Source organism: Morus notabilis, unplaced genomic scaffold (genome assembly GCF_000414095.1).
Source record: "Morus notabilis unplaced genomic scaffold, ASM41409v2 Scaffold404, whole genome shotgun sequence".
Taxonomy (NCBI): domain Eukaryota; kingdom Viridiplantae; phylum Streptophyta; class Magnoliopsida; order Rosales; family Moraceae; genus Morus; species Morus notabilis.
Genome location: NW_010362549.1, coordinates 157,925 through 177,151, shown reverse-complemented (window position 1 = coordinate 177,151; position 19,227 = coordinate 157,925). Strand labels below are relative to the sequence as shown.

Below are 19,227 nucleotides of genomic sequence, written 5' to 3'. Positions count from 1 at the left end.
ATATATATATATATATATATAAAGGTTTGAAGAGGTCCATTGGTTCACATGCAATGCTTGCGGTGTTGTATATGAAAAGTGTGTTTTATACGGTTTAGCGTTTTATTTCATTTATTGTTTATGGTATTATGGTCATTATTTATCTGTTTTACAATTTTTGGCCTAAGACTTTGTTTATTTGTTTATTTTATTTTAGGGTAAACTGAATTCTAAATTATACCAGTTTTCTTATCTTTCACAATCAAAGAATAGGCTCAACCTTATCTCATAATCTTTTCCTCTTTCTTTTCTCTTTTCGTGTTATGTGATGCAAGGTTTATTAAATTAACACGTCTTACTTATTTATACTTTGAATGGAATATGAGACCCAAATATTTTAGAGAAAATTAGGTAGATGGCAATTTTTTAACTATCTTTTTTTAATAAATGGTCGAAATTTTTTATTTTTTAAATAAGTGGTTGAACTTTTTTATTTTAACAAAATTATCTTGCTTTTCAGTAGTCAATCAATGAATGGTTAATCAGTGATTGATCTATTCATTATTATAATTTACTAAAAATTTATGGTTAATAAACTTGTAATTTGTTGATTGAAATTAATTAATTACTAATTAATTTCAACTAATTATTAACTAATATTGATTAATAATGAAATATCATTGAGTTAACCAATGATAAACTTAAGTCAATCAGTGATTGATTGACCGCAAGTCAATCAGTGATTGACTACTAATTTAATCAGTCATTGACTATTTAGTTAATAAAAGAAACGGGCATTTTACTAATTTTACAAAATTTTAGGTATTTAAAAAAAATCCTTAAAAAAAAAGGTCAGTTGCCTCTATCTCAATAATTTGTTGCCTTATTTCGTGTTATAGAATAGAACACATAATGTTTATCAACTGAAAAAACAGAGACAAAAACAAAAATTAATCATTTCAAGATGAAGGATAATAACAAAGAGAAGAAATGTCATAAATGAAAGAGCGACTTCAATTATGTGTAGTTTATACACATAATAAATGTTGTATTGCAGCTTATCGTAATTACTGGTTCTATCCCTATAACGAAAAATACGTCTCTTTTACAGTCAAATTTCTAAGGTCCTCATTTTATTTTGATCATAGATTTTTATCCCTTTAGAATTTACATACAATACAAGCTTTTATAGGAATCCTATTTGTTGATACTCACACCAACACCTTTGGATTTCCAGGACCACTTTTGTTTTATGGAAACCCCACCTATCAATTCCAGATGAATCTTTCTACGTCTCGTTAATTATAATGAGGCTTAAAAGACGGCAAAAGTAAAAGATGAGAATATGCTTTACTTCGTTTTCCGAGTTTGAAAGATAACAAAAAGTAAACGATAAGAACATTCTCTCAAGTTTGTGATTCTCGTTCAACTAGTGTTATTTTCGTCACCATTTCTATCACTTGTCATTTCTTTTTCTCTTCTGATAAACTCGCAGTAAAAGCCCCCTTGATTCTTTTCTTAGCCACTTTTCCCCCCTAAATTTTCTGCAAAAAATATATCTTCTGTGGTCCAAAATCTGACAAAGATTTGAGCTCATCCAAAAGAGATATTTAACTGCTCTCTCTGTTTGCCGTCTTCAATCTCTCAATCCTGGTACAAACCAAGCTTGTTACAGAGAAGAAACGATCGTCAACAAAAATTTATTGCTGAGATGAGCAACTTTTGGAATGCTTACATGCATTTTTTATAACCTACCATTTGACATACATGGAATTACAGACCACAAAGCTTCCACCTCCAAGAACCGAACCAAAAACAGTCTCCCTTACCCCCAGTAGTTCCATTTTTTGAAGACAGAATTCACTGCATGCCAAGAGACTTACAACACAAACTTACCTACCTAATCTGTGAACACTAGAAGAAAGAAAACAAGGAAGATTGCCATAATAGCTTTAAAGTACAAAACACCTACTATCAACAGCCACGTGCATCTCTATATGGAATAACTTAATCAAGCCATGTCATTTTCCCTCCTCTCCGTCACCGGAGCCGTGCCCTGCAGCCGAGCCGCCCTGGCCATCACCACCTGCTGCCCCAGCCTCAGATGCATCCTGCTTGCTACCCCCGCGGATGTCATTTGGACCAGCGGTTGAAGTAGGGCCGCCACTGCCGCCAGCACCAACTGTAGTATCGGGATGATGCATGGGATGCATACCATTGTTGGTCCCGGTAGGTCTCATTGCCATCTGGGCTTGAATGGCAGCTTGATGTTGCTGATGTAGTTGCTGCTGTGGATCCTGCATCTGGTGGGGGTTATTGAACTGCAACGGCATCTTTGGGGGGAAAAGCCCCTGTTGCTGCATCATTGCTGCTGCCTGGGGATGTTGAGCGAAATATCCTGCCTGTTGCATTGCAGGATGCGGGGCCATCTGCAAGTATAAATGCATAAGGTAATCAGATGAAATGAATAACAAGACAGGATAGAAAAATTATGATTCTTGCTTACTATCAACCTGGGGAGGCATTGTTGGCGCCTGTGGTTGGGCGTCAGCAATGGCAGCCAGATACATCAGATTCTTCTGAAGTTGAGCCTGGTACCTAAATCATGACAGTTTCATCTCTGTAAATCTATTTGTTCTTTTTTTTTTTTTTTTTTTTTAAAAAGGAGCATGTGACGCACATTCAGACATATAGATAATATTGAAGAGAAGTAAATTTATGATCTATGCATATGTGCCTAAAGGCAACAACAGAATCATAGATAGGGAACTATACTAGTGACTTATCTAATTTTATTGTAGAAATCTTCAGGATCAATGATTGGACCATGCAAATGAGAAATACCTTTTCTTGGATAAAGGAAGAGATTATTCGATTCATTGCCGTATCGCTCGTAATATATATAATAACTCGGGCACCCATTTCAAATGCGTATCCTATTTTTGCACAGCAGAGTTATGAAAATCCACGAGAAGCCCTAGAGGATTGACATGATTTATCTCATACTTACAAAACCCAAGTTCCACCATTCTTACTGTAATATCTCAAATCTCAATTGCACAACTTATCATGATTATAACATAACATACGTCAAAGAGTTGTCAGGGAGTCATGTGAGACCAACACATTGAAATTAACAACCACAAATTAACATGAGGGTCATGATTTACCATCGAAACTCGACATTAGTGAGAAAATAATACAGAGTTTCTCAATGGACTCCTGACTGCATTGCTAAAAATAAGAAATAAAAAAGAAAAGAAAGGAGAGAGAATTCGAGGCATGTGCCTCGAGGCATGCCTCTGCCTCAATTCGATCTGCATTGAGGCACACACCTAGCCTGTCTCGATTATACAAAGCAACTTGGGTCTAAAATAGCCCTTTTAAACATTGCTCGGCCTGCCATACATAGAGACACTAAAGTATCAATGAAGAAAATAACTTTATAACTCATATTGATATTATAAGTCTTCGATGTAAATGGATCCATTCTAAACAAATACCATGTCACTATACCATAAACAGATAAACTAGTTTAGAAAATATACTGGAAACAATTAGACCCAGTGTACCAAACTCAAAGATTTGAAACATTTAACCCATCAAAGCAAACACACATAAGGCACTGAATGAGATAGAAGGAGGCGACATAAAACACTTACTGAGCACACTCAGCAAGTTTCCCAAGGTTTTGATTGTCCAATATTGCCAGAATTAACTTTTTGTTCTCATCAAGGTACTGCATCACGCCCAAAAAAGAAATATAAAGGATCAGATAAATATTCAAAAATTGCATATATAAACAGTTAACCTATAACACGGATCTAAAATAACCAGTTGAGAATCAAGGTGGATATACAAATACAAAAAAGACCCAAAATCTAAGCATATGAATATAAATTCAAATCTCATTAGAAAGATAAGACTTATTTATAATGAAATAACACTTCAATTCATTGACCCACTTAACATTTTCTGCTTAAATTCTTTATTTTCCAAAAACCCACCACTAAATAATCTTTATACCCTGCTTCTGTCACAGAACAAATACATCAAACTGCAAGGAATTCCTTTTTGAAACTCTTTACAAATTCCTCCAAGAAGGAATGTGGAAAGAACACCTAGACATAGAAACCGAAACAGGGGAAATAAAAATTGTTAAGAACTAAATGAGGATTTAAATAAATTTGAAGGGGTGTGCCCAAAAATGAATGAACGAACAAATGAGTATATACCAAAGCTAAAATTTTAATTACTCATCGAGGACCTGGGGAAAAACCTTTTCTTTTCTTTAAGCCGTGGGGGGAGCAGCCTAAGAGTATAATCCCCAGTTCCCCAAATAACGCCATGTTAACACGCAATAATGGACCTCAAAGAAAAAAACACAATCAACTTATTTGCAGCAAAGGGCAATTAGGAATCCGGAGACGGATCTTTAGCTTGGTGTTTCAAGCTGAAGCCCAAAATCTCTGGACCACTGAAACACTGATACCCGGAACGCATATATAACACATTAGGATGCAACATGTCACATATCCTTTACATTAACAGATAATATCATGTATCATAAGTTTCTGACAGAAATGATTTAATATTCAATCCTAAACTTCCCCATGACACACTCTTGCACGATATTAATTAAATAATCTGTTATGGATGGAAATGGCATTAAATCAATCTGTCATATTTCCTATAACTACCGACAATCTTTATCTACTTTTCTTTCTCAATTTGTTCGTCCCTACACAACCTCATCCAAACAATAACCTATAAGTTTCGTCCTATCTTGGCAAAACTGTCTCAAAAGAGAAACTTTTAAGTCAATGATCAAGTTCTCAGAGTTTACTCTAATGACTATGAAATTTCTTCCGTTTTCAGTCCCAAGTTAGGTTCTTACAGATCAAATGGCAAAACCCATTAAGGAAAAAGAAAAACCCACAAAAGAGAGAGAGAAAGAGAAAGGGAAAAAAAAAAAAAAACACACACACACACACACAAACACACAAACACACAAAACCTTAATACAATCATAAAAGCTCCAAAATATATATTGTTTGAAAATACAAAAAACCCAAATACCCAGAAAGAGAATACCTTCTGAATCTGCTCAGTAGTGATGTTAGTGGGCGGAAATGAAGGCATCACAGGGATCATCGGAGCTGGCTGCTGCATCTTTTTCTGTGGAGGATTGTGTTTTGGTTTTCCCTCTTTCTTTTGTCTTTTCTGGGGTTTTCAAAACCCTAACCCTAATTTATTTACCCAACAGAGAAAAACAAAAAACGGCTATCATTATATCAACACGAAAATTACCCAAAACCTTAAAAGGGGAAAAAACGAATTAAAAATGGCGGATGAAGACGAGAAGCAAAGAGAGAGAAAGCGAACCTGTGATGTTGAGATAGGTGCGAAGCGGAAAAGACGATATTCGAAGTGGTTTTTTAAGGAAACAGGGGTTATGATTTTAGATGTCGACGAGGTTTCTGGATTTTCAAGACAATAAAATAAAATAAAAGCATGCCATTATTATTATTATTATTATTATTATTATTATTATTATTATTTGAAGGAAAAGCATGCCATTATTTAGATAATAGAGATTTTTACAATAAGTTTTTTAAAAATAAATTATTGATGGTTTTTAATTTTTAACCGTTAAGATTTTAATTAGAAACTATTTATTTTAAGTATTTTTAAAATTTAAAGTGATTTTGATTAACTATTCGTGAGAAATATACATATGAGACGATCGTAATAAAATTATTGACTCTTTTTAATATTAAATAATTTTTAAATAAAAAATTAAATAGTTTTTTAGATAAATAATATAATAATTAATTACACAGTTTTTTTGATATAATTAATTACACAATTGATATTTTATTTAATGGCATAATTGACACGGTTAATTAGATGGAAATTGGGAGCTTTGATATAGGTCGGTAATGTAATATATCTAAGTTTACTTGAAAAAGCTCAAGCACACAAATTTTATTCCCGAAAAAAATTTCAGTGTCTTAAATTAGTTTTTTTATATACATAATACTGGATTGAACATTATACAATATTGTTTTGACATACGATTGGTCTAAACATGAGTGGCTTTAACAAAATTTTGTATCAAATATGCATGATTTTAAAAATATTGCGCCCAATCTAGACCTACAAGTTCAGGCAATCCTAGCCCAGTAGCTTGAAAAGGAATTTCAGGTTAGACCGGCTTCAAAGAGAAGAAAGTCAGTCAAACTCGGCCTTAAAAGCACGACGGGCCAGGGCCAAAGTCGGGTTAGCCCGAACATTTATAAGTTAAAATTAAAAAAATTAAAACTTAAAAAGGGACGAAAATATTTTCAGACATGTAACCTAAGCCCATCCCAACCTAGGGCTTGGGGCGTTTGCAGTTAGGAGTGTAAATCGGCCGGGTAGGGTAGGATTGAGCCGAAAAATTGAGCCTATCTGATCAGTGCGGGTTGAGAAAATTTTAGGCCGTGACACTCTCTTAAGTCTACAAACCCGTAACTTTTCGGGTGACCTCGGGTAGGGTCGGGTTACTCGGGTTGGTAAAAACCAATTTTAATCTATGACTTCATCAATTTTAATCAATTTTTAGTCAATTAATCTGTGCTTGTTACATAAGAAATCATTATCAAACAGAACATGTCTTTCCTTCAAGAGGGGATCTAAATGCAAGGTGAACAATTAAAACACTCACTTTGAAATCAAACACTTCCAATATAAATAAAGAATGTCCTAATTCAACAACTATGGCATACAAGTATTTTTTACACAAACCGTGAATCCAAAACATAAATAAGTTAACAGTTTAAAAGCATAAAGTTCATAAACTTATGAAAGTAAGAATTTGAAGTGTTGGACATTGTTTTACCTACTTTGAACATGTTCGGCCCGGTAGGGTTACTTCGGGTTCATGTAATCCCACCCCATGCCCCTACCCGCGCAGTGCGGGTTAGGCATAATTAAAACCGAAAATTAAATAAAAAATTAAAAACCCGCCCAATTTAAGAGACGTTTAGTTCATAGATTAGAATCATGTGATTAGAACCATGTTTGATTTACGTGTATTTTTTATGAGAGAAAATACTGTAGCGAACCATGAATCATGATTCAAATCACGGTTTGAATCCTCCAACCAAACGTCTCCTTAGTTTTAAAGTCTAACGGGTCAAGATTAGACTAGGCTAGCTTGTACCTTTATAAGAGTTTTTTTTCTTTCAAAAAAGGATATTTGGGCCTAGTGTATAGACCTGAACATGTCAAATATTTAAATGGAAATAGTAGAAAATATGCCAATATGAAAAGCTTAAGAAAGTATATAGGCTAACTTTTAGTTATAGAAATTAATAGGCCATAACTTGTCAAGTTATGGTTCATAACCAGATAAGTTATGGACAAACTTGTCAAGTTATGGTTCATAGTCAGACAAGTTATGGACAAAAATTGTGAATTATGGACAATAACTTGTCAAGTTATAGTTCATAACCAGACAAGTTATGGACAAAAATAGTAATTTAGCCTATTTATTAACTTATGTAAACTATTGGCCTATTAATTTTAATTCATCTCAAATCTTGACCTATTTCTTTTTTTCTCCCATATTTAAATGGACTGAGTCGAGTTAAGACCGAACCAATAATGATGGATTTCAGACTAGTCTAATCTAAAATTGCAATACTATTTGAAAAGTAAAAAGTTACAAGTGTAAAAATATATACATTATTTTCTTCGTGTTTTTTTTAAATAGTTTTATAATTTTCACTATATATGTATAAGAGAGTAGGGTTAGTTTGGATCAATTACGCCCTCATTTGGTTAACTGATTTAAAGTTTATTGATTTAACTTTTTAATTTTAACAGAAAAATTTAAATTGTGTAGTTTAAATTGTAGTTTGAGTTGACATTTGGATGTGCAGTTAAAGTTTTAATTCGAATAGAGAACAAAAAAGTCTGAATTGTAGTTTGTGTTTGGTAGATGTGAAAAGTAGAGAGACTCGATACCTTTTTATTGTTAAAAAATGGTTTGACTGATTGAACTTGAGGCGAAACTAAACTTAAATTAGACTATTTAACTCAGTTCAAATGAGAAATATAATTCAAACTATATGTTTATTAAACACCAATTCAAACTATACTACTATTCAAACTTTGAATTGAACTAAACCAATAAAACAAACGGGGCTACATTTTGCACACAATCCACGACCAATCTGCTATGGCTCGATTTTTACTAAACGTCAAGCAATACAAATTCATTGGTTATCGACATTATGTCAATTGAATTGGGTAATTGGAACTAATTTAATAACGTATTTGCAAGTTTTGAAGACCCGTAACTATTTCCATAGATGACAATAAAGTAACAAAATTTGTAAATGAAACTACTAACTATAAATGACAGTAAGATTTGAAAATGCTATTTGATAAAATGACAATAAATATTGAGACAACAAACGATATGTCGTGGGAAGAAACAACGAAAATATACCTCAACTTTCAACTTTGAAGTGAAATGAGATGTCGTTTTATGACAAGGACAATATACGTCTTAAATAATAAAATTTCGTTTGTACCCTCATATGATACACATAAATGTCGTTTTTATTGTGAAACGGCAATAAGTGTTCACATTAAAACACGATTGATGTCAATAATATTTTTAAACAAAAAGAATAATAAATTATAGTGTTTTTTTTTCTTTTACCATTTTTTACCTTGTATTTTAAGCCAAATGGGACGTGCTTCCGATACGATAGCAAATTTACGAAGTGTCACCAATACTTTGCCGCCGACTCGTGTTCAGGACCATGCCATCATTTTGAAGGAGGAGTTGTCCTCAGTTAATGTCTAGTTGTATCGTTACCCCTCCCTCTGTTAATTCTCTTTTTATACTATTAGTATCCTCTAACATCTTGCTAATAACCATTTCTTAATGAGTTCTCAAGACTAAAACTAACTACTAACAAACAAACTACTTATGTTGATAAACCCTATCATATTTATTTTATGATAACTTTAAATTTTGTAAGAATATTTACAAACTACTTATGTTGATAAACCCTATCATATTTATTTTATGATAACTTTAAATTTTGTAAGAATATTTTACATTAAGTGCAGAATTTCTGCACCGGTAATACGGAGGAGGGGACAAAGCTTTGTGCTTCCAATGCGATAAGAAATTTACGGTGTGTCACCAGTACCTTGTCACTGGCTCGTGTTCGCGACCATGCCATCATTTTAAAGGAGGGACGTCGTCAATTAATATCCAACCGTATCGTTATCCCTCCCTCTGTCAATTCCCCTTTTTGTACTATTAGTATCCTCTAGCATCTTGCTAATAGCCATTTCTTAATGAGTTTCCAAGACTAAAATTAACTACTAACAAATAAACTACTTATGTTGATAAACCCTATTATATTTATGTTGTGATAACTTTACATTTTGTAAGAATATTTTACATTATTTTCTCCTTACTGCTACTAAAATTTATTGAAAATTTAAACATTTTACATTTAATGTAACTATTTGTGTAAAACTTTTGTTATCATGTAATATAAATATGTGAAAATTAAAAATTAAGAAACTAAAATACAACCATGTTCAAAATCAAAGTAGTAGGATTATTTTACGGTAGGCTCTTTTACTATTAGAGTTTGTTTGTTTTTGTTTTTTTTAATATGATAGTGCTCGTTTTTTATTTTTAGATTAAATTAAAAAAATACGTAAAACAAATAGTTTTTATTTAAAATATAATGGTTGGAAACATAAATTACCGTTAGTTCAATAAAAACCAACCATTAACAATCGAATGTTTTTTCATTTTACCTTCCAAAAAAAAAATGTTTGTTTTTTTTCATTTTAGCCCACAGTAAATGGGGAGGGAAAAAAAAGAATAAAAGACAGACAAACTACTTGAAAAGAGTTTCGCAGCGACTGGAAAGTAATCTGTTGGTCGGTACAACTTCGGATTCTGGAACCAAAACAAAACTAAAAGCACAAGCAACAACCCATTTCGATTAATTACAAAAGAGATCTAAACAAAGACGACGAACTAACTTTCCAGTTCTCACAAAAAGCTGGCTTCAGATATCTGGAAACGTCTATTCCCGCGACGATCACGATCCAGAATCAGAAGGCCAATCATCCCCCAAATCCAAATTCACCCATTTCCATTTTCATTTCCAATGGAGATCAACCTGTTCAGGCTCTGCTCCGGCCTCAAAGTCCTTGGCTACTTCATGATCCTCCTCGTCGCCGCCATCATCGCCGTCTCCTACCACTCTGTCGTCGTCCTCGTCTGCGGGCCCCAGCTCCTCCGCGGCGGCCTCCGCTCCTTCTTCGCCTTCTCTGTCGTCATCGTTTTCCATGTTCTGGTATTTCTCAACATGTTGCTATAATTTGGTTATTTCTGACAAAATGGGCAACTGGGTTGTTCTGCAATTTGCATTTCAATTGTTCGGTAAAATGTTTGAATGAACTTTTGGGCGTTTTGTTTTCTAGGCGAGTGTTGGCTTAAGCTGTTTAATGTGCCGTTAGGACCGGGAATGTGATGAGTTCTTTTGATAACTGAAAAGGGTTTTCCTCTCTAATCCGAATGGTTTAAGAAAATAGGTGCTTTCATTAGTTTTGATTAGACTTGGAAAGAGCTCAAAGTGCTCGGTTTAGAACACGTTATTCTTGCGATTATTAGGTATTGTTAATATCTTACATATAGCTACCTTATTACTAGTTTGAATTCATCTGTTTCAATTTTCAAATCTGGCAATATCTTGATTTTAGGAGATTTTATAGTCTTGGACAACTTATGGTCATTTATACTTAATAGAGCCCGTTCATTGTGCTCCTTACTAGTGAATTCTTTCTCTTTTCCTAGTCTATTTTTAATGGCGATGAGATATATTTGGAAGACGTGAAGCTGACTTGAGACTTGAGCGATTCTTAAGCCAAACTTACTGGGCTTTCCGTTTTGCAGCTTATATTGTTATTGTGGAGTTACTTTATGGTAGTATTTAAAGACCCTGGTGCTGTCCCTGAGAATTGGAAACCTGTTGTGGATGAAGAAAATTTGGAGGCTGGTACTTCTACAACATGTTCGTATCATTTACCACCTGAGGGTTTGTCTTCAACTCAGCCTCTAGATGAACCGGAAAGAAGACCACCAATAGGATATTGTACTCGGTGCCAAAACGGAAAGCCACCACGCTGTCACCACTGTTCTGTTTGTATGAAAACTTTTATTTTTCTTTTTGGATATGAAATGTCCTATTTGCTCAGGCATTTCTCACATGCCTGTATAAATGTTTGTTTTTCAACCTGCAGTTGGCAATATGTTTTTTATACCTATGAGATTATATCTCCTTGCTGTTATGCTTATCTAGGCCAAAGATGCGTGCTTAAGATGGATCACCATTGCGTTTGGGTGGTGAATTGTGTAGGAGTGCGCAACTATAAGTTTTTTCTTCTTTTCCTGGTAATCTCATATATATATATATATTTTTTCCATCCATAAGCTAGATAGTTGAGGACTGCATCTAGATTTTTATTTTTTATCTTTAAGAAATTCTTGTCATGGCTGGGAAAACCCGTGTCTGTGGTCTGGAAGTTTTAAAATGTCATGACCTTATAATTGTGCAGAGTGACTGGATCTTGCTTCTTTGTGTTGTTTTTTTATTTTTTATTTTTTATTTTTATTTTTAACTCTTTTGTCTTGCTCCTTATCTTCCATTCTTCGGCTTAAAGCTTTATACATTCCTGGAGACGACGCTGGATACTTTAATTTTGCTGCCCCATTTTATCAATTTCTTTGGTGAAGCCAAGAATCGTTCCACTTCTCCTGGAAACCTTGCTATTGTTTTTATGGCTTTTGGTAAATAGTCCCCCTAGCTTGTATTTTGTCTTCACATATTTCAGCTCCACTTTTACATTCTTCGCAAGCTACTAAATGACTATATACATTGTTGCAGTTCTTAATTTGGCCTTTGCACTGAGTCTTCTTTGTTTCATTGTTATGCATGCGTCCCTTCTTTCGAGCAACACCACGTCCGTGGAGGTAACTGTTATTACCAATTAGTCAATTTGTACTTGCTGTTTTGGACTTCTTACATTTCCTTTGCCACACCTATGACCTGCTATATTAATTACATTAGATATCAGATAAAAAAATTTAAGGGTTGACAAGAACTTGGGCTATTATTCTTCACATCGTGTACTTTTTTTTTTTTTTTGCCGCCATCAAATGCATGTTGATTTGGTCATTGTTACCTAGAAATAACTCCACTCCACTAGTATTTTATTATTATTTGGTAGCCATATTATAAAGCATAGATCGGTTTTTTATGATTAAAGGCTTTTCTCTATGACAGATTTATAACCATCTAACAAATATGTTTTTAGGTTTATGAGAAGAAAAGAGTCGTCAGATGGCAATATGACCTTGGAAGGAAGAAGAACTTTGAACAGGTTTATTCACTTAAACAGATTTACACGCTCTATTCTATTACAAGGCCCATGCAGACCATTGTTTCTTTAAAATGTTAGGTGTCTTTGTGGTCTCTTCTTCATACAATACGCCTTTCTTGATAGGTTTTCGGCACAAAGAAGACGCTTTGGTTCTTCCCGTTGTTCTCAAAAGATGATTTAGACAACATACCGGCACTTCATGGCTTAGAGTTTCCAACGCGTGCTGATGTCGAGACTTGAGGCTTGCAAGCTTATAACAAATACAACTTTATGTTCCCTAATCGGCATTAATCAGTCTCACAAGGTGTGTCACAATGTGTTGATAAACCACTGCTTACATCACTGGTTGTGAAAAAGTGCACAAAAATATTTAGGTCCAAAACTTTTCTTATTTATTCATTTTAGTGGATTCATATAAACTGACAAGTTGTTTGTGTGTGCCAACTTGAAATTCAGCATCTTGACGCTCTTTGGCTGAAGAAAATTAAAGTAAGCTAACTTTATAGATATCTGGACTATTTATCCTATGTGATATTAACTTTGTTATGAAACATGGCAAGTTCTTTCTGGGAGGCCTCTGATTTTATGCCTAAACACTTCTTTATCATAATTTATTCAGGTTCCGGACCATGATTATAAAATTATTGATCGTTTATTATGAGGTTTGAAACTTTGCATTTTTGTGTAATTTTATAAACGAATTTGTACATGGCTTTGCTTGAAGGTAATAGCCCCTTGAGGCAAAAAAAAAAAAAAAAAAAAAGAAAAAAAAAGAAAAGAAAAACCTTGCTGTTGTAACCGTGGTCCTTCATGTGAAGAAAACCATTGGGTTGTGACTGGTCACTGGTTCCTTGTAAAAACATATCTAATTATTATTTGGGAGAAAATTCTGTGAGCCCCATTGTATTTCCAATTTACTCTGATTTGTTTAAGCAAGCAATGTTACTAACCGAAACTAAGGGCGCATTTGAAACTCATTCTAAAATGATTTTATTTTTTATATGAAAATAAAAATGAAAACGTTTTCAATTTCAGACAGAAATCATTTTTAAAAATACGTTTGGTAGTTTTATCAAGAAATTATTTTCAGTGTAAAAAAACTCATTAATGTCTTTCTTTCTCTCTTTGCTCGAGAGAGGAGAAAACGAAAATAAAAATTGAAAAACGACTTCAGTCGTTTTTCATTTCTCTCTCATTTTACACTAAATTTAAAAATCGTTTTTATTTCGGTTTTTTGTCTTTATTGCGCCAAACACAATTTTAAAAACGTTTTCATTTTTTTTTTTAAAAAACGTGAAAAATAAAAACGGGATCAATTTTAAATACGGCATAGTATTTTAATACTAAGAACATTGATATTTAGCAAATGGAGAAACAAAATTAAAGACTGCAAGATAACTGCCATCAAACCACTTCTTTAGAGAGATGCTACAATCATCATCAGTTGTGTTAATTACTGCAGGTTTGAGTTTAAGCATAAAGTGCAATGTAAAACCCCGTGTTGATTTTTTTTTTTTTTTTGGATAAGCAGGTGTGTTGATTTTATCCTACTTTGCAATATAATAGTCTATTTATGATTCCACAGGTCTTACAAATTAGAACGTGATTCGATTAGAAGCAAAGGTGATAATATAATTTGTTAGTTTAAAATCGATCCAAGTGTTACCCGTTTAGAAAAAATATCACTCAGATTAGTATTTTTTCACAACTATTACAAATAATTTGAGTGTTAATTTACTTCATTTATTTATTTATACTTGGTGAATTTTGATCGCTTATCATATTTTTTTTTTCTTTTATTTAAATTAAATTTGCTATATACTTAAAAAAAAAAATATGTACTTACATTTTATACGATTTTAATTTAAAAATTTAATAAATCAAGTCAATTCGAGATGAATTGTTGCCAATAGTGTCAACTACATAGGAAGAACTGGAGCCGCCTTGTCACTTAGATAAAAACTCCTTGAAGAATCAGGAAAAAGGCACCTAGTGCCTCTTTGTCGTTTTGTTCTTATGTTTTAAATTTCCTTCGATTATTCTATTTCTCTCTCTGTTCTGTCTTGTATCATACGCACGCACGCATGCATACAAGTGCGCAGTACCGTTGCTTCCATGCTTTGTTGAAAGGCCCGCAACCCAGTAGTTTATTGAGAAAATAATAATAATAATAATAATAATAATAATAATGAATAACTATGATTCCCAACTCTATTTGGAGCAGCACGTACTAGGGAAGGCAACATTCTTGCCCTGCCTAGTGCCTACCCTCCATGATACCATGAACATAACTCTACCTAATCTGTCTTTATTGTATAATATGTATATAAATAAATATATATATATATATATATATATTTATATATTGCTATAACTAGTCATATATGAAGGTTACGCAACTTCATCCCTATTACCATCTCCTCCTTTTCTGCGTTTTAAACTCGTAGTAGGCAACAGAGCATGAAAATGACTTTGATCTTTACACAAGATCATAAAATAAGATATATTAAAGTCAGGAATTCAGATATGCTGTCCCATTAACTATTTCCCTGACTGTCTTTTCTATATATAAATATAACAACTTGACTGCATAAATACGAACTAAATACATGAAACACTTGACAATTAAATGAGACGACAGATGCGAACATAAGAAGTGAAGCTTCACAGCATGCATTGGCAAGGTAATCAATCACTAATCATGGTCAAAATGTATGTTAGCCTGGCCTAGCTAGCTAGTGGCATACATTCATTGACCAATCGCTCACATTCATTTTTCTTTAATTAGTTGCCGACAAACTAAATCACACAGATGATGATAGCTAATACTAAATACTGCCTCCATGGCTAATTAAAAATTGATCACAACATGATTCGGTAATAATTAACTACCAAAACATAAAACAGCAATCACCTATTATTGTGTCTCCTTTTGATCATCTTTCCGGGTCAGGAATCGAGTCTTTAAGTGAAGGAACAAATTGAGTTTCCCTTGAGATGATCATCATGTCTTGATCAATATTGGTGATATTGAGGGTACACGAATCGGAGAACACAAGAGAGAACCAAACAATGGCTGGTGTGACAAGAAGGACAAGACCAAAAGGCACCATCCAGAGTTGTCTATTGTCAGGATGATATTCATAACGCCACCAAGTTATTGTCAAACCACCTGCCAAGCTCACCAAAAGCGAGACAAACAAAAATATGATTTTCTTGATAAAGGTGATCTTGTATTGGAATTCCTTGTCACTTCCAATAATATCTGTCTTCTCCTTGTTTGGTGATCCCATCAAAAATCAAAATCAAACCCAAAACTGAATTCCCGGTATTTTCCTGTAATTTATAGCAGGACAAGAAAAATATTGAAGAAAAAAAACAAAAACCCTGATCTAATTATGCTAAATTAAGCGGTAATAAAGGAAACATACCCGGTCAGATTAAACACAAGTTGTCGTTTGTTGAAGAAGAAAGAAAGAAAAGATAGAGCTGAAGATATAGAGATAATTAGTTTATCGGAGGAGGGACAAGGAAACGAAGTATAAGGTCATGAGTATTAATGTTGAGAGGCCTTTGAGAAGGGGCTTTATATATTTCTATTTTGTAGTCATACAAGTAATTCTGATATACACACATATACATACATATATATATATATATATATATATATACATATATATATATATATGCCTTATCAAAGTTGTTATTTGTGAAAGGGGCAAAATATAAATTAACCAGAAACTGATTTGCGTCCAAGGATATAACACTAGACACTGGGGACGCTATCTGGGGTAGATTCGATTTGTTTTATTATTACATACAGGTGGTTTGTTTCTTACGATCCATTAAATAATTGGCTTGAATCTTTTATATAAAATTCTTGGGGTGATGATTGGTTTTTTTTTTTTTTAATTAAAAGAAAGTCTCTAATATATCTTTTTGGACAGTGTAACGTAGTTGGCAATGAAAGTTGGACCGCTAATTATTTGCCCTTGAGCCGGGTTTAATTAAAAGTTTAATTAACTAACTTGGTCAGTTTAGAATTAGACTAGCTTTGCTCTTAGGATAGGATTACTGAGGGAGTACTTCATCTCTAGCTAATAGGACACTTTTCCCTTTTGAGGTGCAAAACTTATCCACTTACCATCAAACGGAGAGATAATTTGTAAACCTACTTAAAAAAAGAGAGATTATTGTAACATTATTAGATTATACAATCTTATCATAATCTTCGAAGTCGAAAACTTACATGTTTTGAGAGTTTCCCTCTTAGGTTTAGAAAAAACAAACTATTAAAAAGTCTCTATTTTTAACTGTCACATCTATATTAAAAATTATTTTTTATGTATATTTTTTTATTCTGATATGATTTTGATCAAATCTAACGGTCAAAAATTGACCCTACCAGTAGAGAGGTCTTACAAGAGAAACTTTCTTTTTATATCACACTATGCGATTTTTTTCCAAGTCTTGTAATAGTGTGATATAAAAGAAAAAATTATTTTTTTTATTTTTGATAGTTTTTAAGTCTTTTTATATCACATCAGAAATTATCTCTTGTGGAAAAGAAAAAATTATTCTTGACGTACGTAAGAGATATGGCCATTTAGGTCAGTTTTGATATTGATGGAAGTTTTATAATTTCTGATGGTCAACGTGAAGATTGATCTTCTTTTTTTTATTTATTATTTATTATTTTTATTTTTAAATTGCGAAGGCCGCTTTCTCCACCATTCTATGTGTAGATTTCCAGTCGCCCATTGCCAAGACGGGAGGTTTTGTCTTGGGATGCAACTGGGTCTTCTACTTTACTCATATCCAAGTTCTAATTGGTGATACTCTGTTCAAACCCGTCCATATGTACACCTGTTTTTGAGCATAAAAATACATACATATACATGCATATAATATATATATATATATATATATATACCTATCTGTGTAACGTCTTTTATTTCATAATATCATCATGATTGTGATATAAAAGGTTACTATTTTACAAATAGTATTGAGCTAATTTATCTCTAACCCCACTATTGTCTCTAACTTTTAAAACATCTCATAACTAGAGATGAAAATTCAGATCGCCCACTGAGCCTGAATTGAAATTTCGAGAAGGGCCGACCATAAAACCCGAACAACTTAGGGCCGGTCCGGCCAGCACGAGATTTTATAAAATATTCTTTAAAAAAAAAATTTAAAAAGAGGGTGTTTGGACCCAGCCGGGTCAGCTCAATAAACTTTTGAGCTCAAAATTTTGACCAGACCCGAACTAACAATAACGGGTCTCAAGCCGGCCCATTTCGTCTAACCAAAACTTACAGTTCTACTCATAATTTAAATCTTTTAGTTTGTTTCAATCTTAAATCTTTTGGTGGTTGGATATTAAAAATAAGGCAAAATGGATGATGTTCGATAAGCAGTCTTATTTTTCGTCACCATCACATCCATATTAAGTGTTCCATCAATAGAGTGTAGTTTACTGTCAACAACACATGTATATTTCGTCATCTTTTTAACAATCAACTAAATTAGAAGAGTTAAAACTGAAACAAATTGATAGATCAGAATAAGTTTGGAATGTTTTAAATATTAAAGATCAAGATTTGGGGTAAAATTCGAAAATCCATTCGTATTTTATAAGATTAACCTTAACATAAAATTTTAAATAGTTATACATGATATAGTGCCTCTAACTCAACCAAGTGGAGCGAGTCACAATTCCCATATACATTCATACATACATTTTTTTTTTTACCAATAAAATAAAGTAGCATTAACTACCATAATGATATCACATATGATGATGAAGGTTGTCTACTACTACTATTACTATTGTTATTCTTATAAATAGAGATGTAAAAGTAGTTTTTTTAAGAAAAAAAGATTGTATTTATTTCGAAAGAAAACATCTTTCAGTACATCAAATACAAAAGTTGGTGGAAGATCTTCCACTACACTTTAATCTTCTAGCCTAAGACCATGTTTAGCAAAATCAAAGGAATGAAGAGGTGTTTGGAATTGATTCCGTTTTTATTTTTTACGTTTTTCGAGAAAAAAAATGAAAACGTTTTCAAAACGGCGTTTGGCGCAATAAAGACAAAAAATGAAAATAAAAACGATTTTTTGGTTTAGTGTAAAATGAGAGAGAAATGAAAAACGACTTTTAGTCGTTTTTCATATTTTGTTTTTGTTTTCTCCTCTCTGGAGCAGAGAGAGAGAGAGAAAAAGAAACATTAATGAGTTTTTTTTACACTGAAAGTAATCTCTTGATAAAACTATCAAACGCGTTTTTAAAAATAACTTCTGTTTGAGATTGAAAACGTTTTCATTTTCATTTTCATACAAAAAATAAAATTATTTTAGAACGAGTTCTAAACGCGTCCTTAATATCAGATAAAAGATTTCCAAACTAAGTAAACATGGAATAGTAGGAATGAAGAGCCTGAATTATTTCTAAAGGCATCACTCTTTATGAAATTAAGTGGCAAGCTAACATCTATAGCTTAAATGAGTCTGTTACTTATAGTAGTTAGTTTAGTTTTGATAGAACTGAACAATGGATCCGTACTCCCTTTTGTTGACAAATTAACTGATTAGCCTCCGGTTAGTCCCTCAAGAATTAATTGAGAAGTGCACGAAGGGACATGACAAATTTTCCTTGTGGCCCGATTATGTACCATATTGTTTTGTTCATCATTTCAAATGGACCAAAGCAACAGATAAAATGTTTGAAGCTTTCCTTGTTGTAAACATCATCAACATGGTGGACCA

General features: G+C 33.0%; 2 protein-coding genes across 3 annotated transcripts; one reads left to right on the top strand and one right to left on the bottom strand.

Moving 5' to 3' along the window:
- Nucleotides 1-1,664: 1,664 nt before the first annotated feature.
- On the bottom strand, nucleotides 1,665-5,462 carry LOC21406204 (GRF1-interacting factor 3). Its single transcript, XM_010102372.2, has 5 exons — nucleotides 5,365-5,462; nucleotides 5,074-5,225; nucleotides 3,642-3,718; nucleotides 2,493-2,577; nucleotides 1,665-2,408 (listed from the first exon to the last, which is right to left on the bottom strand). The coding sequence occupies exons 2-5, from the start codon at nucleotides 5,149-5,151 to the stop codon at nucleotides 2,001-2,003; spliced, it is 648 nt and encodes a 215-aa protein (XP_010100674.1). The 5' UTR covers nucleotides 5,152-5,225; nucleotides 5,365-5,462; the 3' UTR covers nucleotides 1,665-2,000.
- A 4,468-nt stretch (nucleotides 5,463-9,930) lies between these two features.
- On the top strand, nucleotides 9,931-13,117 carry LOC21406202 (probable protein S-acyltransferase 12). 2 transcript variants are annotated; one of them, XR_002902554.1, is made up of 8 exons: nucleotides 9,931-10,367; nucleotides 10,967-11,216; nucleotides 11,373-11,464; nucleotides 11,734-11,860; nucleotides 11,958-12,043; nucleotides 12,388-12,453; nucleotides 12,577-12,757; nucleotides 12,910-13,117. XR_002902554.1 is itself a non-coding variant. In XM_024168372.1 (7 exons), the coding sequence occupies exons 1-7, from the start codon at nucleotides 10,179-10,181 to the stop codon at nucleotides 12,691-12,693; spliced, it is 927 nt and encodes a 308-aa protein (XP_024024140.1). In that variant the 5' UTR covers nucleotides 9,931-10,178; the 3' UTR covers nucleotides 12,694-12,960. The 2 variants fall into 2 exon arrangements, 1 of the variants encoding a protein (XP_024024140.1); XM_024168372.1 differs by having other exon boundaries at nucleotides 12,577-12,960.
- Nucleotides 13,118-19,227: the final 6,110 nt, after the last annotated feature.